The sequence below is a fragment of the Xyrauchen texanus genome, chromosome 42 (assembly GCF_025860055.1).
Source record: "Xyrauchen texanus isolate HMW12.3.18 chromosome 42, RBS_HiC_50CHRs, whole genome shotgun sequence".
Taxonomy (NCBI): domain Eukaryota; kingdom Metazoa; phylum Chordata; class Actinopteri; order Cypriniformes; family Catostomidae; genus Xyrauchen; species Xyrauchen texanus.
This window is the reverse complement of record NC_068317.1, coordinates 23,754,001-23,778,944: the sequence shown is the minus strand read 5'-3', so window position 1 is coordinate 23,778,944 and position 24,944 is coordinate 23,754,001. Positions and strand designations below refer to the sequence as shown.

At 38.7% G+C, this 24,944-nt stretch overlaps 1 protein-coding gene across 1 annotated transcript in view; it reads right to left on the bottom strand.

Moving 5' to 3' along the window:
- Positions 1–24,944, bottom strand: part of LOC127635078 (SH3 domain-containing kinase-binding protein 1-like) — a 67,082-nt gene that overhangs the window by 6,923 nt on the left and 35,215 nt on the right. The window contains exons 3-8 of the mRNA XM_052114854.1: positions 9,688–9,811; positions 8,178–8,284; positions 7,912–8,041; positions 5,642–5,835; positions 417–492; positions 195–289 (exon numbers count right to left, since the gene is read on the bottom strand). Of these exons, the coding sequence (XP_051970814.1) occupies positions 195–289; positions 417–492; positions 5,642–5,835; positions 7,912–8,041; positions 8,178–8,284; positions 9,688–9,811 (726 nt within the window). The remainder of the gene's footprint in view (positions 1–194; positions 290–416; positions 493–5,641; positions 5,836–7,911; positions 8,042–8,177; positions 8,285–9,687; positions 9,812–24,944) is intronic.

Here is a 24,944-nt window from a genome sequence, read left to right as displayed (position 1 = left end):
AGCATTACAAAAAGTGTTAATAGAAGTCAACATATTGTTTGTTACATTTCCATATCATTAAACATAAGCCTTTCACGGGCCTACAGTCACAAGAAATACATTTTTACATGATTCATTTTTTTATGGTATTTTTTAATCTAATTAACTATACCAATTTAACATGTTAAAACCGCCCCAGTTTTACTTGAACTCACCTTACTGATTATCGTAACAATATCTCCCTCTTTGATTGACAGCTCATCTTCATTCTGAGCTTCATATGGAAATATAACTTTGCAAAACACCTTTGCTGGAATTTGAATTTTCACAGTGAAAAATCACACCAAGAAACAATAATGTCATTTTTTGCATACATTTTTAATATTTCAATGATTTAAGCATTCAAATATTTCACTGGTGTGATCCAATCCTATTACCTTTGGCCTTGTTATCAGGCTCAGCCTTCATTGTTTCCTGGGCAACAGTTTGAGGGGCTTTCTTCACCATTTGAAGCTATGGAGAGGGGTAAATTATTTTTACTCATCAAATACTACATTGACGCATGTAATTGCAAAAAAAAAAAAAAAAAAAAAAAAAGAAAATCTTTTCAATTCATTTTAAAATAAAAATATTAGTCCTACTTGGGTTGTCACAATAATACACAATTTTATTTAAACAAATGTTTTTTTATAAAAAATTATAATATAAATACAACAGCAAAAAACACTGTTTTAATTTTAATACACAAATTCTTGAACTCTTTTATATAATATTTTTATTTTTTTAAAATATATTTTATTTGAAAACTCTTTGATTAAAACTATATCAACACTACAACAAAACGGGGGTCTGGGTAGCTCAGCGAGTAAAGACGCTGACTACCACACCTGGAGTCATGAGGTCAAATCCAGGGTGTGCTGAGTGACTCCAGCCAGGTCTCCTAAGCAACCAAATTGGCCCGGTTGCTAGGGAAGTTAAAGTCACATGGGGTAACCTCCTCGTGGCTCCTCTCGGTGGGGCACAGGGTGAGTTGTGCATGGATGCTGCAGAGAATAGCATGAAGCCTCCACACGCGCTGTCTCTGCAGTAACGCGCTCAACAAGCCACATAATAAAATGCACGGATTGACAGTCTCAGATGCAGAGGCAACTGAGATTCATCCTCTGCCACCCGGATTGAGGCTAGTCACTACGTAAGAGAAATTGGCCTGGGATTTACATGGTGTCACTGTCCTTTTCAGCATATCGCTGCCCCCATCAGCATATCACGGTGCCGTTTCGCAACCAGCTTGGTTATCCCGATGGTTAATCCGCCACTGATTGGCCCCAAAGTGCATCGGCCCACCGGGAAAATGCCAGGCATGCCAGATTACCAATCCAGCCCTGTTTAGAGCGCACTCAAAATTGGGGAGAAAACGGGGTTTTGACTACAGCAAAAGCTAATACACTGAATACCCTTTTATTTAAAAACATATTAATATCGATATCACACCATAAACTAATATGCTATTAAATACACAATTGTATTTTAAAAGTCTTTTATGACTTCTTACAATCTTGCTGTTGAAAAGTAATTCAGTGAGCATATCTGTCAGGCCATCAACAGAGGGAACAACCCACTACATGCTCCAAAGAAACACAAAATAATTTACTGTATTTATTTGATCATAAACAATAATGTGTGGTATTATGCTGGCTTCACGTGCTAATGGAATTATATATAAATACGAGTTTCCCACTGGGAAGTTGCACATGAACGACCTCTCAAATCGAAATTACGAACGGGAAACTCTGAGATAATTTTGGTACCTGAGTTTTCAAGTTGGGAGGAGATGTAAACTTTCAGCATGGCAGAGGAGAGTATAGTTTCTGTAGTGAATGACAGGTTTAATTCATTTTTCTAAATACAGCTAATTCTGAGTGCTTGCCGTTTCAGTCATATTCATTTATGTACATCAGCAACCATTAGATGCATGTTGTAAAATTTGACACTGTTAAAATAGCTTGTCTTGAACCAAAGTTCAATTATCGTCAGTAAGCTAACTGAGTAACACATTTTATGGTGTCAAAATAAAAGTTCTTCAAGAAGTATGTGTCAAGTAATAATCATACCTCGCTTCGACCATGTTTACTGTTCTTTCTGACAACAGAGCACTTGAACGCAACGCACTAGAAATTACAACATCAGAAATGGGAAAGTAAGATCATTCCGATAGCAAATTAAGACAACAACAAAAAGGTGCAATTTGGGGGCGGGGTCACATTACAGCCTACACTTCCTGCCCAGCAGTAGGGGGGCCCACCCATAAATGTTGTTCTAGGTCTTCAAGTGTGAATTCAAGTGACTACCCTACATATGTGTGTGAATAGCATACTGTACTTGTGGCTGTGTGTTTTTGGCCTCTTTCCTAAGGATATCCACAAACCATCCACAAACATGGCAGGGAGTCACCCAACAGATATACAAGTTCTTTAACAACCCACACTCCCAATGTGGCTTTAACACACACAAAGTCACTCACATCAATCTGTTCACTTAGGAAAAAGCACTCCTAAAACTCACCCACACTTCCTACACCCTCTCTTCCTTCCTAGCTTTTCCTCTCATTTAGAGCAGTCATGATGGAGTCAGACTAACAAGCACCATGTGGCAGCCAAATGTTAAAATTATATAATAGGAACATCAATACAACATCTATGCAACATCAGGCAGTCTGTACCCTTAGGAACGGCTCTTCTTATAGGACTTGTGTTCTTGTATATCACTGTAAAGACCCTTGAGTGACTTCCAACAGAGGTACCCCCCAAAACATGATTTTGTCACCCATAAACTCATGCTGCAAAACCAATATCACTGCCACATAAAAATTCACAAATCCTAGCTGCCATATTTAGCAGCACTCCTCTAGAGAAGAAGCCAATGTTTTAGCGACATTAAAATCTTCATGGAAAAATAATCAAAATAATGGATCAAGAAACAAAGAGGTACAGAGATTTTTTTTTTACCTTCGTCTTTGCAGACTTGACCAATTGTCTGCTCCGGGGAACAAAATGTCAAAGCGATCCTTCAGAACAAATGTCCAGTATGAATATTCCTCTCGCAAGTCCCGCCTGCAAGAGGAACCGCTGACTCGCTTTCAGTCTAACTGAGGTTCACTGCCCCTTGAATCATGACAATCTCTTATAGTCTTATAGCCCTACTTCTGCTTTAAAGCTGCCCTGAAGTCAGGAAACCACTCAAAAAAAGGAGAGAGAGAGAGAGAGAGAGAGAGAGAGAGGGAGGAAGCGTGGGGTGGATATGGAAAGAGTGCTGTGTAAGGGTGTGGTAAAATGTTTATATGGGTAAACCTACAGAATATCTTGTAAACAACTGGCATTTCCACAGTCTTTGTAAATTGGAAACCTTTGTAAGTAACAGGTGAAATAGTTAAGCATTGGAATATAAAGCATACTAATATACAGGGAGTCTAGAGAGATTTCCTTTCAAACTAATAAAGTGAGGCTGAGTAGAGAGACACAAAGCACAGAAGGCATCTCATAAATACTTCTATGACAACTGACTTCCTGTCTCGGTGAACGACAGTACCCAGTTCTGTCTATGTGTGCCATCTTCCTTTAAACACACCCACACACTTACTGAACACAAAGACTTCTTAAAACAAACAGTGGCTATGGTTGGATTTGAATAGTACTCTATATTGTTCCTGAAACTGAATTGAATACTTACTACTGACTGGATACTGCTTAGGATTAGTGTATACTGTACCACCTACTACTTTTATTATTTATTGTTTAAATCGAATGTGAAACAATGCATTGCGGAACAATACATGTTTTAACAGTGGTATGCCAAATTGTCATATTTTTTAATTCGATTCAGATTCACAAGTTCTCGATTCAATCTGATTCCAATTTGATTGGGTGTATTTCAGTTTAAATTCTCTCCCAGCTAATGCTCTAATTATACAGGGGATCTTCTAAATTGGTACATTATGAAAATATAAATGTTATTACTTTTTCATAATTTTGGTCACATTTTGGCTTTTTTTAAATAAACAAATCAACGTATTAAATTATTTATTATGTATTTAATTCAATAATTTGCACTATTTACAATATTTACATTGGTTTGATGCTAAAAAAAGGTTCTGTCTCTTTAACAAAAAACAGCATTTCTGCATTATATATATATATATATATATAAAGTTGCAATATTTATAAATTTTAGTGGCATAGCTAAAAATTTGGTTGAAAATGTGAGCGATTTCCTCTCTTTGTAGAAGAGGGTTGCATATAGATTAAAAGATCGATCTTGGGGTTTAAGAATCGATATTGAGATGCATCGTAAAACCAATATTTTTACCCAGTATAGTAACTATACTATACCTACATTTTTGCTCAATTCTTTTTATGTGGCTTGTATGTATTGTAGCAGTTTCCTGGTGAAAATTACATTACAGGTGCTACAACAAAAATTAGCTTTATTAATTTGCATACAAATCATGAGTAAAACAGCATAATTTCAGTTCATAACTACTTTTCACTCTGTTTCTCACACAATGACAATCTTATGACAATCACTTTTACTATAGTGCATGACTTGTAAGAGGATAGATACATTTTAACGTTTGCATGACATAACCAACTGCATTTACAAGCCTGTTTGTGCAATATCAACTTTAGTACCTCTACTGATGCAAACGACCAGGGAATGATTCCTGAAGAGCATGCGAGCCAAAAGTGTCATAGAAGCACGTTGTTGGAAGAATGGACGTTGTTGATTCAGCGATTGCATTCTTTATCTCAATTTTTGCTTTTTATGATATGATCGGTTAAGTTTAAGTTGAAGGTTTAAGGTAGGGATGTAGGATTTAAAATGCAAATGATCATTAATCTAAAACATCTAATCTGGTTGGGAGAAAATTCAACTCACTTTAACCATCACACAGTGTACATTTCCCATCGGAACTGCCAAGATTCATGTACTGAACCACGTATACATACTGTATATTGCAGAAATAGCAAGAGTAGCAATTTTTTATTATTTATTTAGAAGTTATATGTAGAAGTGCAAAATTTGAGTTTATGTTTTGTTAGGTCACTGTTAATAAAATGTGCAATTAACAGTCCGCCATGATTAATTTATTCCGCAAAGTCTAATGCGTGTAATGTTCTGCTGGTCATTTGATCTCAACATGCCAGCACTCACAAATGCCCGCCCAGCACCAATGCACCACATGCAGTATAAATCATCTTGTTGTTATCTAGAGTGTGCATAATATTAAACATTATATAAAAAAAATACAATTCCACTACTACTGTTTACAAGTTTAGCTATTAGAAAAACATTACTGAGGTGGGACAGGAAAACAGAAAGTTTTTAATGAACAGGAGACTGTACGGCCAAAGGCAGAGAGAACACAGTGGTCCACGATACCTCTTACAGAGATGGTCTGGCTGTAATTACTAGAGGAAGATGGTCATAAAATACAAGGGAAGCTCTAGTCTCATACATAGACAAGCACAATTCCAAAATTTTACTTCAAAAGACTAACCCTAACCCTACCCCTAAAAGAACACTTGCAAAGTATACAGTGAGTAAACACACACACCAACTCCCACCATTAGAATATGTAAAAATCCAATAGAAACTACAAACTCACCTTCTCTGCCTCACTATCCATGTCTATGGACCGTGGACGGAGTTTGATTGGCTGGTCTTTGAAGATATCCCCGAAGCCAAAACCTCTAACCTTTTTGGGTTGAATCTCAGAGCTAGAGGAGAGGCTACCAGTGTCAGACCTTAAACTACTGGAGTCGCCACCATCACTCTCTGACCCTGTGCTGTCCTTCATACCTGCAACACACACAGAGCTTACATTTCAAAGGAGGACTAGGAGGATTTGCATGAATATTTGCATGAAACATTCATCTTGACAGCTAGACTATAATTATATCTCTACAGTGAGAGATATCCATGGCTCCTTGTGACGGAATCTTTTCACAGAGTTCAATGTTATATTATACTGGCATTAAAAAATAAGAAAGCAAGCTAGTCTGCTGAGGCAATGGGGATTCCAATACATTTGCTGAGGGAGTGGGAGTAAATTTGACATCTTTCACTCTACTGATTGCTTTTAATAGATTTCTTCTACTTTTGGAAAGTCATGGAAATGTAAAAAGGTAATTTTTTTAATATATAATGGAAAAAAAAATGTTTCCTCTTTTGCTGTTGAAGCAAAAGGAAATGCATCTGTGACAAGGAGGAGGGTGGGGCCGGGCAATGACTATGCACGCCAGTCCCCCAATCAGAGGGATAAGTGCAATGGGATTCGGCAGTGAGAGACAGCTGCAGGCAGTTGCCCTGTATGCGTTTGTGTTTATGTTTTAATGTCTCATTAAACATTACTTTGATGCTTTGTCCAGTTCCCGCCTCCTCCTTTCCACTGGACCCTGTTACATTGGTGTCAAAACCCGAGAAGGATGAGGGGGGTCTAGTGCCGTCGTAGATTCCTCACCACTGCCTGGACTCGGAAGAACGGCAGCCATCCACCAGGGGAGGATGGGCTCACTGCCAGCCACCTGGAGCAGTGGGGCCACTGCCAGGGGTGGAGGAGTTCCCAACCAGCCGCCGAAATGCGTGCCATCCACCAGGGTCAGATGACTAGCTCTGGTCCACCCGGGGAGGAGCAGCTGTTGTCCACCAGAGGGTGGAGGAGTGATCGAGGATCAGGTGACAGCGAGTAAGTTTTTCCTCTCTTTCACTGTCGTTCCACATTGGCCTTTCCACCCCTAATCTTTACGAGAAGTGTCCTGGGATTTTTAATAACCACAGAAAGTCAGGACCTCAGTTTAACGTCTCATCCAAAAGGCGGTGCCTTTTTACAGTATAGTGTCCCCATCACTATATTGGGGCATTAGGACCCACACAGACCACAGGGTGAGCACCCCCTGCTGGCCTCCCTATCACCTCTTCCAGCAACAAGCTTAGATTTCCCCAGGAGGCCTCCCATCCAGATACTGGCCAGGCTCAATCCTGCTTAGCTATAGTGGGCAACCAGGCAAGAGCTGCAGGGTGATATGGCTGCTGGCCATGGCTTTTGGTTTACTAATGACGTTGATGGTCATGTGATTCAAGGGTGGTGCAGGTACCATATGGCATTCTAACATATGTTTTGCTTGCTAGTGTGCTGTGTCTGCACTAGGCTTTTAAACTAGCTTAACCAGCTTCATAAGAAAGACATTCTGATCCATCAGCTAGACCAGCAACAAACCAGCATAAACCAGTCAAACACCAAAATGTATTCTTTTTCACATATTAGGCTTCATCCTAATTTTAGTATGTTATAAATATTATAATATATATGTATGTGAAATAGTACTAAGTACTACACAATAATATACAATAATAAACAAGTACTATTATAGTATGACATAGTTTATACAGTGTATACTTCCCAAGATTCCTTAAGTAGTAATGCTATTGTGTTCCGTTCTGAACACTGAAAAAATAATTTGTGATGGGTTAGAACAGCAGGTTCTATCTTGATTGTTTCTGTGGAACACATCGATTCCATCCCTTTTAACCTCATCACACACAGCAATATCACAAGACTCTCAAATCCCTGTGGGAGTCACCCAGCCAGTAGTGTGAGTCACGACCACTGTGTGAACTGGTGTGAATCTTCTGTTCCACCATCTGTTGAAAAATGTTTTTTTGCTGGGAATTCTCCACCATTCTACAAATGAAGTAGCCACTTCAATGAGTGGTGATATATTTTCAACTAAAGGAAAAACACATGTATTTGCTGCAGAATTAATTCTGAGACACTCTATGATGCCCTGTATAACTGGGAATCTGGTTGATTAAATGAGGAAATGTGATGTTTTTCATTTTTTTACATGTGATAAAATGTGATTGGTGCAGACTAACTGGTTCTTGTGCTGCGGGAGTCGTCCTGTGGGGTTACATCTTCCACCTCGGCCAACAGCTCTTTAGTGAAGTTTGAGGGGAACATCCCGGTTTTACCATTGAGAGTCCCTTCCCACCATCCCTCCTCCACCTTAATGAACAAATACACACAAACAGATGCACTTCTAGGAACACAAGAGATGTTATATGTGGTAAAATCAATTCAAGTAATTTGTGAGACACATAAAAAATGGATAACACATAACATGATGATGATCATCACACACCTCTCCCAGAAGCTCGATAACATCTCCAATCTTCAGTTCTAACTCGTCTTTGTTCTGTGGAGTGTAGCTAAAGGCAGCTTTGCAACGCCTTTTTCGTATTGTCTCACCTGTTTAAGTGCACAAAACAAACATAGCCACAAATCAATAATGATATCTATCTATCTATCTATCTATCTATCTATCTATCTATCTATCTATCTATCTATCCATCCATCCATCCATCCATCCATCCATCCATCCATCCATCTATCTATCATCAAAGTAAGCAACAGAGAAAAGTGCTCCATCTTTTAACCACTAGGATACAAAAGTATTTTTAGAAGTCAAAAGATAAATTAAAAGCACATGAACCAACATCGGTGCTCTTGATCAGGTGACATTAATTCAGAACTCTGAACAGAGTGTTTAACTCAAACAAACAGATTTTACTCCAAGCAGTTCCAGCCTAAATGTTTTACTTGACATCCTCACTGAGGTTTTTAAGTAATGTTAAACCTTTATAAAATACAAAGAATTGACCAACATCTTGCAAATAAGTGAGACAAAATGTGCCCCCTGTAATTTAATTTCAGATGCATTTTTTCCCTTTATGAGGGCATTTAAAAACACAAAGTATGTCGTCCATTTACGTCAAATACTTGCAGTAAATTAAATTAATTATTTGAAATAAATTCTCAATCTGAACCAATCTAGACGAGATGTCTGGGTAATTTCTGATCCTGTCACAAATAATTACAACAACTAATTGAATATATTTTCATAAAACCAGTAAGTGTCCTATTTTGATGGTTGTCATTTTATACATTATTTTCCTATCGTAAATGTGTATTTCAATCTCATGAACTCCCTGCAGTTCCATTACAAACCCCTGGATTCGTAAACCCCGGACTGAGAAATGTAGCAATGGATAATAGCAATGTCAGTGCTTTCAGTTGACCTCACCACCATTCTGAGGTCTATGATAATGGCCAGCCAACCAATCAGAAATCACATGCAAATGCTGAATGTGTGTTTAGTTGTGATAGATATACAATAAGTGTTTTAATACAAATCTCATGGCCAAACCCAAATCTGACCAATCAAAGGATTCACAGTGGTGCCAGGAAGATGATATATTTAGCTTCCCTGATTGCCTGACTACAATATATTTAATAACTTTTAATTCCATACAGTCACACATACAGGAAGTGGATAGAGTACTTTAAATGGTATCTGGTCTTGGGAGAGCTTAAAGATTACATTGTACCGACTTTCCTCGATCCAATCACACACATTCCCACAATGACAGCAAATCTGAGAGGGATTAAAAGTTTCATCTGCCAAAAACAAACCTGATCCAGATCTTTGTTCAGTAAGATCTTTGGTTCAAGGCAACTTTTAACTAATCCTGAAATCTCATCCAATGAGACTGTGAATAATCAGACTCTGGGTGTGTTTGTGTGGGTGTGGGTTCTGCTGAATAAGAACTGAACTACTTTTCAAGATTTAAAAATGAATCTGATAGGGCTACCTTTCTTGGCTGGTCTAAGGATGGGTTCTGATTTCGGGCTGGCACTGCCATTGGACAGGTCTGATTTGGATCCGGACAAACTTGACTCCTTCTTTAACTCCTTTTTTGAGTCCTTCTTTATCTCCTTTAAAATAGGAAAGAAACAGACATTATATTTATTAACAGTAGGGGGAGCAATAGTCCATCCTTACTGGCTTTGCTTGAAAGAGATTAATATTACTCTTACTATTTCTGAAGTATAAAGTATGAATACTGTACAGTATGCAAATTCTCTGTATGCATTATGTTTGGCATATGTTTGGAGTGTTCCAGAAACCTAATTGGTGCTGATAGTATAACAGAAATTACACAATTCACCTTAAAATTATATTTTTGCACAAAATTGGATACAAAAACAAACCCAATACAAAAACTGCATTTATTTCAGACATTAAAACTGAATGTTGCTGAATTAAATATACAATGTAATGAGGTCATGTGACAACAATATAGCATATTTCTACTTGAAACATATATCTGTGCAAAATGTGTCCTGTTTGATATACTATTTACAAAATAGGGAGTGTAAAGTTCATACTGTGCAATATTCAGTAAGCAGTAAGTAAGCAGTCGATTCTGAACATATTCATTTACTGTTTTTTTTTGTGTGTGTGAGAGTGAAAAATGGAGAGGCAGACAGACAGAGGGGCGGTGATGCAGCCATAGTGCAACAGTGCAGAGAGGCATTCATTTCCTGGATGGGCCTTACAGTGACTCAGAGTAACAGTAAAAACACATTCTGGCCTTCAGACACTTCCCCATCTGTCAATTCGTCTGTTAGTACAAGTAGACTATTGTTACCTCTCTTACACCCCCACCTCTCTCATACTGTTCAGATGGAGTGTGAATTTAAAGGGATAGTTCAGCCAAAATGGAAAATTCTGTCATTCATCATTCAATCACCCTCATGTTGTTCCAAACCTGCATGATTTCTTTCTTCTGTGGAACACTAGTTGGTTGAATGATGCCTCAGTCCAGTCACCATTCACATTCATTTGGTCTTTTTTGCCATAAATTAAAGGGATAGTTCATCCAAAAAGGATAATGATCTCATAATTGACTTAACCTCATGCCATCTCAGATGTGTATGAATTTCTTTCTTCTGTAGAACACAAAGACTTTTAGATGAATATCTCAGCTCTGTTGGTCCATACAATGTAAGTGAATAGTGGCCAGAACTTTGAAGCTAAAAAAAGCACATAAAGGCAGCATAAAAGTAATCCACACAACTGCAGTGGTTAAATCCATGTCTTCAGAAGCGATATAATAAGTGTTGATGAACTATACCTTTAACAAATATTTTGCCAAACATCTCTTTCTGAACTCTATGAAAAATAGAAAATCATTCATGCGGCAATATGAGGGTGAATTAATGAAGACTGAATTTTCATTTTTGAGCGAACTCTCCCTTTAAGTGTGCTCTGCCTTTTAGGCCTGTGCAATGGTAAAAATAATTGCTAATAAAGATCTTCAGAATCTCTTGGCTTACACAGAGCTGTCATCCTTTCTCAATTTCCTGCATCATATCTTTCTCCGCATTCACTGCATGTTCTTTCTGCATGTTCTCTCTCTCTCTCTCTCTCTCTCTCTCTCTCCCTCTATATTTAGAGGAACAAGAGTACACTATCTGCTTGCTGAATGCATTCTTGCAGATTAAATCTGAAGTTTTGTCTGCAAGTGGACAATATTTAAAACAACATCCTAAAACACACATGTAGTTGTTTACACACATGGACTCACACATATACTTTACACACTTGCTCATCAAGGTGCACATCTTACATTTTTTTTAAATCTGGCTAATTTATATAGATTAGCCATCTATATGCTAATTTACTCTTTAAAGTAGACTAATTTTACTTTAAGCAGATTTAGCATTTAAAATTTGCATTAGCATTTGCAGTTTTTCTCTTGCAGGAAAACAGAACAAAATACTGATTACTTATTTAGTACTCCTTTCTCCACTAAACTGTAATAACAACCAGCCTCCGACCAGGAATAGCAAGTGGCAAATTAAGGTTTTTCTTCAACTGTGCTAACAACACTCATAATACTTTCTATATACTGGCTATATAAAAAGTGCATATTCGCTTTAATATGTCCTGTCCTATCTTCCTATTTTAATAGGAAATACATCAACACAGATTCATGGGTCTTTAAACATATTTTGAGGACCTTATTAAGCATACAGTATGTCAATTAAATATCATATCCTGCAGAGAAACCTTTCCTAAGTCAATGAAAATCAGTGCAACAAAACACACCAAATAATTCACAATCAACAAAAGCACTGCTTTAGCATTCTTGAGCAAGCTAATTTATGATAGTGTGCAAATCTAAGAAGGTTGCATTTAAAAGAGGTGCTTCTGTTTTATTGAGAACTAATTAAAATCATAAGACAAATAAAAGCCTCATTGACCACACTTTATCATGGCACACAAACCTAGAAAGTGTTTCTTAGACAGTGTGGGCGATTATCCTTTCTGAAAAATATGCAGCAATATTCAATTTAAAAGTCATCATCCGGGTAATGAAATCAGGTTACAGTTGTTAAGCTTCTAAATGTCTACTGCTTTGCATAATGTGTGTGTGTGTGTGTGTGTGTGTGTGTGTGTGTGTGTGTGTGTGAGTGAGTGAGTGAGTGAGTGAGTGAGAGAGAGAGAGGGGGGAGAGACAGAAAACGTGAGACAGTCACATCAGCTGAAAAGTCTAGGCATGAAACAAGAGATATTCAACCAGAAAGGTCATGTGCATTTCATCACCATGCCTTTAAAAAAAAAACCTGAAAACAAAATTCCATTCATTCCACCATAGCTGTCTTATCAAGTTATTTGTGATGAAAAGAACACACAGCAAACCCAATAATGGCTGACTGATGATTCCTGGTGACATCACACAATCTGTTTCTTAGTAGCAGGCGGCTAATGTCTGGCTGGTTAGCATCAGCAATCTGCCCTGCTGGTATGCCGTATCTGCATATAACTCCATTGATGGCCATTTGAAAGCTGCTAAAAATATTTGTTAATTCAGCAAATGTGCCATTATATTATAGAGCGTAACAGTCTTGCTCTTGAAGTAAAAATCCCATTAGGTTTTCCATAGAGAAATTGATTATAAAAGATAACTTATGAGCCTTTAAAGACAGACCTACCATGGTTGTTAATTAATGGAATAAGCCATCAATCCATGTTATTTCAATTTAATTAAAAAAATAAATGGTTTAATAGTGGAATAACACTGCCCATGATACTATAGGGGATAATCCACCAATCAGAGTCGAAGCAAACAAACTGTGGCAAACTACCACAGCTACCACCAACTCCCATGATGCACTGTGAATTTAATGACTGAATCAGTCTCCCTAAATTCTTGAACTACTTATATATTTGTATATATCTGAATATTTTGCAATATACTTCAAATATATTTATTCTATGCTTATAAACAACTACTTCAATTTCGCCATGCAAGTCATTCACAATGCTTCATGGAATTGTAATGCATTCTCTCGTGAAAGGTGTTTAGAACACAGTCTTCTACATTTATCTGATTTAAAAACAAGTTTTTTGCTCCAAATCAAAGTTTATTATGTTGTGATTCGATCTGGTTGTTTGGTTCATGGCTTATAACTCCTGTAAGAAGTAATTTATGAAATCTCTATGGACAAAAAAGTGGGGGAAATTCTTCCAGATGATGGCTGAAAAAGTTACCTGTTGTTGCACTCTAAAGAGAGAATTTTGCCAGTGCCAAAGCTCTGAAATGTATTACAAAGTTGTTTTGACCAAAAATATGTAACCAATTCTGTATGGCATAAGAGGGCCATTTTTGTAGTCCATGACATTTTGTAGTCAATTTGGAAGTAATAGCTGAATTAATAAGTGATTAATTACTTAAATTTCTGTCTTTTCCATACATATAAACTAGGGCTGTCGAATTAACGCAATTAATCGCAATACCGCCGGACCGTAATAAGGAAGATTTCTGAGAAATGCAAGCTTGTAGTACCACCTGTTTACTCCAGAGGGCAGTAAGTGAAACATCAGCTGTGTGGGCAACACTCAGTTTATACAGTGAACAAAACAACCCTTCAGCAGACACCACAACACAAACATGCGTTACATTCTTGTGTTCAAAACACTTGATGGAGCGCAAATTCGAACTAAGGGATCTCAAGATGTGTTCTAAGTATTAAACTATATTTAACTTGACACAGTGACCTAAACATTTTATGTTTATTACGCAACTCACCCGAGATGCTACACAAGCATGTCTGACGCTTGTTGAAATTGACGGGTCCTTTAACAAGTTCTCATAATAAATCGCCAACTGATTGACAAATTCACTTGTGAAATGGATTGCTGTGAACTGTGTGACAATGACTGACTTATGATCAATAATATGGTAGTAAACAATACATTGTATTCTAAAGCCGCTTTTTGTATTGTCTTCTGCAACAAGAATGTAATGCATTTTAATTATCTGAATATATTTTATTATATATATATATATAATTTTTTTTACATTAAAGATAAATATGTATAATTATTGTTATATGAGGGGCTTTCTCAGCAAATATTTGTATATGCGATTAAATGCTATTAATCATGATTAATTAATCGGGACACCATGTAATTAATTCTATTAAACATTTTTTTACCGATTGACAGCCCTAACATAAACATATCGCATGGCTTCAGAAGACTGGGAATAAAGTGCATGTTATTTAGTTATTTAGTGTTATTTAGTTTTTTTTGGTCATTTTGGAACTTCACTGTCATTACACAGAAGAAATACCAATATATTCCAAAAAATAGTTTTTGTGCTCTACAAGAGAAAGAAATTAGGACTTGAGGCATGAGGGTGAGTAAATGTAAACAGGATTTTCATGTTTGGGTGAACTATTCCTTTAATAGTGCTTTGTTATAAGTGTTGGGTTCTCACAGTTAGCAGACATACTGGGGCCAGTGAGGGATCAATAGGTCATCTCAAGACTCCACTTATCACAACGTCTTACTATGCAAGACTTCAGTTCCATGCTGTACCAGCCTTCAGCATGGAACTGATTAACTCTTCAAAACATCAAAATTAATCTCAGTGTTCAGAAGAGTCATCATTTACTCACCCTCATGTCGTACCAAACCCATATTACTTTTATTCCTCTGTTATACACAAAAGGAGATGTTAGGCAGAATGTTAAAGGGATAGTTCACCCAAAAATGAAAATTCTCATAATTTGCTCACCCTCATGCCATCCTAGATGTGTATGACTTTCTTTCTTCTGCAGAACACAAATTGTGATTTTTAGAATAATATTTCAGCTCTGTTGGTCCATGATAGGTGTGAGTGAGAAACAGATCAATAATTAAGTCCTGTTTAGCTAGAAATTCTTCTCCCTGCCCAGTAGGGAGAGATAAGCATTAAGAATGTGAATCACCAAAAACACAAGTAGAAGAATGTGGAAGTTAAAGTGGAGACCGACTGAGCAGGGAGGAGAATTTATAGTAAGGACTAAGGACTATAGTAAGGACTTAAATATTGAACTGTTTCTCACCTACACCTATCATATCGCTTCAGAAGACATTGATTAAACCACTGGAGTCTTATGGATTACTTTTATGCTGACTTATGTGATTTTTGGCACCTTGAATGGAACAAAACAGCTGAGAAATTCTTCTAAAAATCTTCATTTGACTTCAGCAGATGAAAGAAAGTAATACACATCTGGGATATCAGGGAAGGTGAGTAAATGATGAGAGAAATACATTTTTTGGGACTATCCCTTCAAGGACTGACAGCCTCAGTCACCATTCACCATAAATGACATTTAAAGATGACAGAATCTTACAATCGCCTTTTCTGTTTCACGGGAAAAAGAAAGTCATAAGGGTTTCGATGGAACAATGTAAGAGTGAGTCGATGACAGAATTCAAATTTTTGGGTGAACTATCCAATTTTGGATATCCAATTCATTACAATATTGTAATGAATTTAAGTTTAATATTTTTTTGTTGCTGTTGAAGCTAGACGAAGACCACACTTGGTTTTGGTTGAGTGGTAAACAAGATACATAAGTAGAAAAACCATAATCAAAACTCTATCATCATTAAACTTTTTTTAATTCTTTTAATTTGGAATGCCCAATTCCCAAGTGCCATATGTGTAATGGTCTACATGCATACCTTATGGTCCCGATGTCATGGTAACGTATAAAGCCAGGCCCCTGGGGGCCAAAGTACAGCTGGAGATCACACATAGTAGGTCAACCACAGAAACTTGAACAAGACTGATGGTAAGGAAAATACAGACCAATAATCGCACACAGGCACACACACACACACACACACACACACACACACACACACACACACAACACACACGCACACACGCACACTGCACACACACACACACACACACACACACACACACACACACACACACACACACACACACACACACACACACACACACGTTGTTGGTGTGGCAATCCTTATGAGGACTTTCCATAGACATAATTGTTTTTATACTGTACGAACTATAGATTCTATCCCCTAACCACCCTTACCCCTAAACCTCACAAAAAACTTTCTGCATTTTTACATAAAAAAAAAAAACATAGTTTAGTATGATTTTTAAGCATTTTGAATTATGGGAGCACTAGAAATGTCCTCATAAACCACATTTATACCAAACTCGCATACACACACACACACACACACACACACACACACACACACACATTGGTTAAGATGATAACCATGTTTTTTGAGAAGGGGACATTCACAACTCATATCTCTCTGTCTCTGTGTGGCACGCAGCTGCAAGGCTCATTTTTTTAATACACACTTCCTGCCAAAGTCTAAGACTTTGACAGAGCTAAAATCAAACCACAATGTGTAGCTGCAAACTTCTGCAAAACCCCATCTAACAAGTGCAGTCACACTGTACACATAACACATAAACATACACAGACCAGACCAGAAGAGACCTCTTCCTTTTGAACTGTAAAAATAAATGTGCGAGCAGAAACAGTGGTTTTGCAAAGCACTATGGGAGCACTATGACACAGGGGCCTAATCAGACTCACCTGATGAAGAGAGTGAGTGTGTTTGTGTGCGCCTAACGTGGTTATTCTATTAACAAAATATGTAGGCGCACCGGTGCGAGTGACCCGACTAAGTAAGGGTTGGAGAAATCTCAGATGAATTGATTTTGAGAATGCGGCAGCTCAGTGGCGCTAATGTGCACGCCAGAGACAGATGTTAGAAACATGCACATTTCCTAATGCCAAGCACATCCTACAAAACTGATCACAGACTGGATGTATCAACCACACACCATTCGTCTCCTAATGAAACTACAATCCCAAAATTAATTCACCATTTCATGAACATGCAATGGGAGTGTTGATTTCAGGATTACATGTCAACAAAGAACATGAAATAAGAGCTTGCGCCCGTTATTACACAACAAGGAAAAAAAAAACACCTGAAAATAATGATGAGATAAGCGGTTCAGGAGACGTGGGTGATTTTATTTTCTAATAATTTTTTTATCTGCTTCCCAATGTCATTTACTTCTCTTTCATTTCCTGTTGGACATTGCTGGATAAAAGTTAAGCAGGCATGGTCGAGTGGTCATCTGGAGAGAGAGAAAGCGGTAAGGGTGCACACACTTGAGTGCTATAAAAACACCTGTTTCTGATTGCAGTAAGCACTGGGGAGAGATATAAGGAGGAACCATGCCATAGACAACCATTTACATTTACATTTATGCATTTTGTAGACGCTTTTATCCAAAGCGACTTACAGTGTATTTATTACAGGGACAATTCCCCCTGAGCAACCTGGAGTTAAGTGCCTTGCTCAAGGATACAATGGTGGTGGCCGTGGGGATCGAAACAGCAACCTTCTGATTAACAGTTATGTGCTTTAGCCCACTACGCCACCACTACTCTCAACCAGAGACCAACCTTTTGAGTTGAAGTCCCACGTTGAAATCCCATCCTCCTTTCCCACCCTACCAACTCCTTCACACTGGTGCCGAAACCCGGGATATTGGAGGAAATACGCTGGCATGGAGTTCTCGCAGTTGGCGTAAGTCATCCAGTCCCTCGCTAGTATGCATCATGCATAGCCCTGCTTGAGCTGTGCCAGGACCAGGATCAATGTTTCCAGGAGGTGCTCCAAACTCAAGCAGAGGTCCAGCATGTGATCCGGAGTGTACTGCACTAGGAGAAAGCCCCGACTGTGACCCCGCACCCAGCAGACCCATGGGGGCAGAAGATGATCCAGAGGCATTCTTGGACTTGTTTGAGAGGACGAATGCTCAACGCCATAAACCCTTAAAAACAGATTTCATACTACAAGAATGTCCATTTGAAGGGCCAGCCAAAGTTCTCCACCAAACTAGGGCTGTGGTGATACAATCATATATCAAAATGTACAGCGATACTTTTTCTAACAATGCGTGAAGTTAACATGCTGACTTGTACACTCACAAAGCACTTTATTAGGTACACCTAAACACCTATTATTCATGTGATTATCTAATCGGCCAAGGTGTGGCAGCAGTGCAATGCATAAAATCATGCAGATATGGGTCATGATCATCAGTTAATGTTCACATCAATCATCAGAATGGGGAAAAAACGTAATTGTGGAGGCAAGGGCGTGGTCGAGTGCCCCTCTGGGAAGAGAGGTTCACGTGAGAAGAATTGCTGGAAATTACTGTATCTGTGTTTGCAGTGAAAGACAGGGGAGATAAAAAAGAGCACAGAGAGAGGAGAGGGACACACGAGAGACTGCGTGTTTATTACTGAGTGGTCTTTATTTGTGTATGCTGAAAAACCACTCTTTGTTTTATGTAAGCTGTAAAGTGATTGCTGTGTATCAAGAATTCAAATCTGACTCATGTGAATCATGGAAACCAGCTCCCGCTTCCTACTTTATCTGCCCGACAATGTACTTTGTTGCACTGGTGCCGAAACCCGTGAAGGAGGAAGGATACACTGCTATGGCGTCGTCATCGCTGCTGGAGGATGTCTTATGTTCCCTCGCCATCATACACCAGGCCCAACACCAGGCCCTCATGGTTCTAAGAGTGGAACAACAACAGTGTTTTGAGATGCTCCTTCGAGGACCGACGTGCGTTACAGAGCTTTATACCTCAGGAGGGGTTGACCACCGCGACCCTGGCAGCAGTGTCCCCCCCATGTAATGCTTGTTAAGATGGGGGTGTAAGATGATCTGGAGGCATTTCTGGAGCTCTCTGAATGAACCTGAAACGGCCGCGGGCGTAATGGACAGTCTATCTCCTACCGCTGCTGACCGGGGAGGTCCAGCTCGCAGCCCAACAACTTCTGGTCGCCAACCTCCTGGATAACCCATGTTGAAGAAAGCCATCCTGCAGTGGAGAGTGAAGAGCACTGCTAGCAGTTCCGATCCCTGATGCTGACTCTTTCTCCATACATACCAAGCCTTGGTTAATTCAGGTTGTAACCAAACCTCCATTTATCGATGCTTGGTTACAATTATCCTGTAGTGACCATCACCATTCTATTTCATGGTCAAAAGCATAATATTGAGGCTGTGGTTAATCCCCAGCTTATCCATCCTCTAATTTTCATGTCTTTTTCAGCATTTTTAAAGGGTTTGTGTGTGTGGATGGGTCGTACAATACAGTGAGACGTGTGGGGTGTATGCTGCTATGGAGTCGTGATGCTGATGCTGACTGTTCCCCATTTGCCTTTGCAAAAGTGTGGAGGTGTGCAATGCGCTGACTGGGAGGCGAAGCCAGGGCCATCTACATCAGCCCGCATCAGGATGATGTAAGGGAGGGGAATTCCCGCTGGGGATTTCCCTCTGGAGCAGACACAAGATGAAACCCTTAACTCTTTCCCCGCCAGCGTTTTTAAAAAAAAGTTGCCAGCCACCGCCAGGGTTTTTGACGATTTTTGCTAAACTTTAATGGCCCGCAGAATATTTTCTTCCATGAATATATGAAGATGCTATTTATCACAATAAAGATCTGAGCCTCTGCTTTTAGGCAAAAAAAAAAAGATTTTATTTTATCTTCATTTGTTCTTTTTTTATTCCGACTTGAACAGAGGTCGGTTTTGTCAAAAAACAACATTTCATTCAAAAAGCTGATAAAAAGGCATGTTTATGTCTGATATTTTGAGCTTCTCAATACTCCACTTCTTCATGTTTGAGACGATCGCAGTCTGTTTCTTTGATCAAAGAGTTGCGTACTCTTTCAAAACATGCGGAGGGGTCTTCCTTACCGTATAACACCTAAAACACGGAAACCCGGAAAATTCTGTGTTTGGCGGGGAAGCGTTTTTTCATAAAACACGGAAAATTCCGTGTTTGGCGGGGAAAGAGTTAAGCACCTGTTTGACCAAGTGAAAGTAATTGATGGTCAACACCTTCAGCCATGCATTGTACTCACAAATATCTGTATTTTTCAATTATAAATGATAGGTTGTATCGAGTGACGCAGAACGCTCAGACAAAGGAAGATACAACCCAGCTGTTCGTACCAAAGAGTCGTCAGGAAATGTTGTTCCAGGCGGCTCATCGTAGTCTGATGGTAGGTTACTTGGGACAGGGGAAAACACTATGCCTTTAATGGACCTTTTCTATTGGCTGAGCATTCACAGGGATGTTAGCCGTGGTGTGCGACATACGGCCACTCCAAAAGCACCATTGCGCCCTCTTCCGCTGATCGAGGTTCCATTTCACAGTGACTACACAAAGCGATAACCGGAACAAGTGCTGTAGTGCAACATCTCAACAAGTAGTGCTGTGACAGCATTTTTCAGAGTAATCTCCCGGGTGAGGATTCCGAAAGAAAACCTCACTGATCAGGGCACTACATTCATGTCACGTATACTCTGCGAGCTGTATGAATTATTGGGAATTAAATTGATTCTGACAAGCGTGTACCATACACAAACGGACGGGTTTGTTCGAACAATTTAATAAGACCATAAAAATATGATTCGTAAGTTTGTGCACAAACATGCGTGGAATTGGGATAAGTGGCTCGAACCCGTTATTTGCTGTACGAGAGGTCCCACAAGCCTCCACAGGGTTTTTCCAGTTTGAATTGTTATATGGGTGTAATCCCTGTGGCATGTTAGACGTCATGAAGGAAAATTGGGAGGAGGGACCTTCACAGAGCAAAAATGAAATTCAATACGTTCTTGACCTGAAAGAAAAACTCCACACACTCGGGCATCTTTCAGAGAAGAATTTGATACAGGTGAGTTTGAGTCCCGGCTGCACCGGGAGATAAAGTACTTGTATTACTGCCCACATCGAGCTCGAAATTACTCATGAAGTGGCAAGGGTCCATTAAGGTCACACGGCGAGTTGGGGAAGTCTACTATGAGGTTTGCATATGGATAGGGCCAAGGCTCGTTAAATTTACCACCTCAACCTACTAAAACCATGGAGAGAGGTGATCCCCGTATCCTTGGCGACGATAGTTCCAGGGAGGGAGAAGCTCGGACCGGAGGTGAGTCTAAAAGCCAATCAGTTCACCTTGGTCCCTTGTGGAGGCCACCTCTCACCCTCACAAAGTATGGAGGTTGCCAGATTACAAAACAATTTCTCTGATGTGTTCTCGCCTCTCTCTGACAGCACTAATCTAATAGAACACCACATCGAGACAATCCCAGGGGTAGTAGTTCAGGGTACCCGAACTAAAAACAGGTTGTACAGGAAGAATTGAAAACCATGCTCGATATGGGGGTAATAGAAGAATCCCACTGTGATTGGGCCAGCCCGGTGGCTCTGGTGCCTAAGAGCAATGGCTCAGTCGGTTCTGTGTCTATTATAGGTCATTCAAAACGGTGTCGAAATTTGATGCGTATCCAATGCCTCGTATTGACAAACTGCTAGATTGGTTTAGCCCCAGCTCACTTTTATTTGACACTGGATTTGACAAAGGGATGGCAGATCCCCTTAACGCCAATGTCACGTGAAAAAATAGTCTTCTCCACATTGTTTAATTACACCAATTTGTGACCCTTCCATTCGGTTTGTTTGTCACTCCGTCTAAGTTTCAGCATCTGGTTTGAGTATTTCTGTAATTGCTGATCTCCTGGAATTTTCACCTTAATGTACCTTTTTTTTGGCAAATAATATTTACGTGGCTCATTTGTACATATCACAGCAGTTAAAACAACAATTTTCACACAAATCACAAGTAAAACGGCACATCAGTTCATAAACACTTACTTTTTGCCCTGTTTTTCACATTGCTATCTTATGACATTAAAAGACTTTACTGAAGCGTACTTGTAAGGCTATACATGTTAACATTTGCATTACAAAATGCACTGTAGCTCAACTTATAGTGTGTTGCACTTGTGAGTTGAGACATGAGTTGAAAGCACCACAAAATGATGTAGTTGCATCAGCAATAGCGTTTTTGGGACAGGGGAAATCACAGGACTCAGTGGATACAGGACTCAGTGTTTCAAAGTAGAATGCATCATTGCACACAACATAGTTTAACGAGCTGCCGCCCCATAGATTACAAGTGCACTGGTGCGAGAACAGTGCGCCCTATGCTGAGATACACTCTCCTACATTTACACAAACATACACGTATGAAAAATTGCCACTTACTCATACACAAAGAATATGCAAATGTACATAAACATACACAAAAGAAAGAGGAAGCAATTTTGAATTATTTAGTTAGACAGCTCTATGGAGAGAACAAGAGAGATTGAGAAAGGAATAGAATAGTTACAAACTGCTTATGATTTAAAGGAACAGTTCACACCAAAATGAAAATACTGTCATCATTTACTCTGCCTCATGTTATTGAAACCTGTATGAGTTTAATTCTTCAGTGTAAAACAAAAAAATATATTTTTGAAGAATGTATATAGGGACTGGAGTTTTTATGTTGTTATTCAATGAAAATCTTGACATCAATCTTAACTCCCTCCTTGAGTTCTTGAGAGAAAAATTGATGTTTGTTCAGTGAATGAAACATTCTTTTGAGTCTGATCTTTTCAAAGAATTGGTTGATTCGTTTCACAATAACAATCTGAATGATTCACTTACTAATTGGACTGAATCCTCTTGAGTTCATCTCACTGCCTCGATGATTGGTTGCAGCAGATCTTAAGTTAAGAGCTCACTGGAGGGGAAGATTATCAGTGCTTAACTACCACATTTCAGTCTGTTTATAATCCAAATCTATCACATGACTTCAGAAAACTTGGAATTTACTGCACAAGCCATATGGCCATGCTTTTGAGCCATTTTGTTTTTTTTTGGCCATTTTTGATGCTTGAATGACACAACCGAACAATGTAATTGCATGGAAAAGAGCAACCACTACATTCTTAAAAAAAATATCATTTTGTGTTTAACAGATGAAAGAAAATCATACTTTGGAATCTGGAACAAAATTATTAAATAACACATGACAACAGAATTTTCTTTTTTGGGTGAAAATTCCCTAAACCTTCTAACCTAAATACAGAGAAAAGCAGGTTATCTCAGGTTAATTTATAATGTGATACAGAAACAATCTTTTGCAGCTGTGTCAATTTGAATGAAGAATGAGAGAATGGGAGCTAGCTAGAACAAGAGAGAGAGAGAGAGAGAGAGAGAGAGAGAGAGAGAGAGAGAGGGCAGATAGAGGGATGGCATTCGTCCAGATACGATTGAGCATTTGTGTTTATTCTAAATTACATCACTCATTTAATCACAGAAGAGACCGAATTATCTGCCCATTATCACATCAGCAAAACAGGAAGCTGGGACGCATGCATGACTGAACCTATCAGCCAGAAAGGAAGCAACCCTTACAAGAGCTGACCAGCCCACTAATTCATCATCATCATTCATTATCATAACCTGCCAGTAACTTGTGGCGGCTCAGTAGAAAAAAAGCCCTGATATTTGAGAGTTTTGAGAAAACAGGATTTGAGAAGCATGGGAGAGCACAGATCAAAAGAAAAACTGAACAAGAATGAGATTTACTGTGTTACTGTGTAGCAGACCTCAAGCAGGCAAAAACCTGTAAATGGCACCATGCTTTCTCATGTCACTTTCTCTTATATTTAATCACACATATACATTCCAACATCAAACAAGTACTTAAAGTTAAAGGGTGTAATTTTTTATGTTAAAATACTTCTTCTATTCTTACTTAAAATGCAGAGACAAATTAAACAATGTATACCTTCATCTGTTGAATCCCTCAAAAAGTGTAAACACTGTGGCTCAGTGGCACTTTCAAAACCAGAGTGTGTAAGCGAGTGTGAGTGAGTGATCTGAGCAGCCCAGTATAGCAACAGCCATTATATAATTATAATACAATTATAGCCATTTCATAATGCTGATGGCACAGGAATTACACAAAAGGCCCCAACATTAACCAGCATGCTCACTCATACTCACATACCTTTTTTTTTTCCTTCTTTTTTTTTTTACACTAAATTTCTAAGGTTAAAAAGCTAATGAACCCTGAAAACGGTACATGACTCATGTTAGCGTAAACACAAATGAGTCTAAATGTTTCATCCTTGTTCAGGTGCACTGAGATCACTGTGAGATGTGAGATGTGTGCATTCTGAGCTGTTCAGGTGGAAATATGACTCACACATTGTTTTACACCCCAACTCAGCAGAATCCAAACCCAAAGAGAGAGCATAACAAACTGACACTGCATCAGTATGAAGCCTCCATGAAGTGGTTTTCTGGAACACTCCAATGTGACAGAAATCCACAAATTACTTCAGTATTATTTTAGGCCTACATATACATGAACACATATTAAAGCTGCAACGGTACACATAATTCACGGTTCAGTTCGTACCTCGGTTTCTTAATTTATTTTGAAAATGGTGGCTGATGGGCAGTCACTCTTTTTGTGAAGGCTAATTTATACTGTAATGATGGCACTATGCATATTTCTTCAACAAAATTGCAATACAAAACTTAAGAGCCTCTTATATGCACATTATATAAAAACATAATAATAAAAGTAAAGAAAAAGTGCAATTATAATAATTGTAACAAAATTAAGACATTAATAGTGCAGATTTCTGTCTTTTTGTCTTTCAGCTAACTATTTGTACTTACCACTCAATTTTCAATTTTTTTTTAAAGAAAATATCCACTTTATATCCACAGAATATCCACTTTATCACAGGAGAGGACAATATGTGGACAATTACAGCGCAT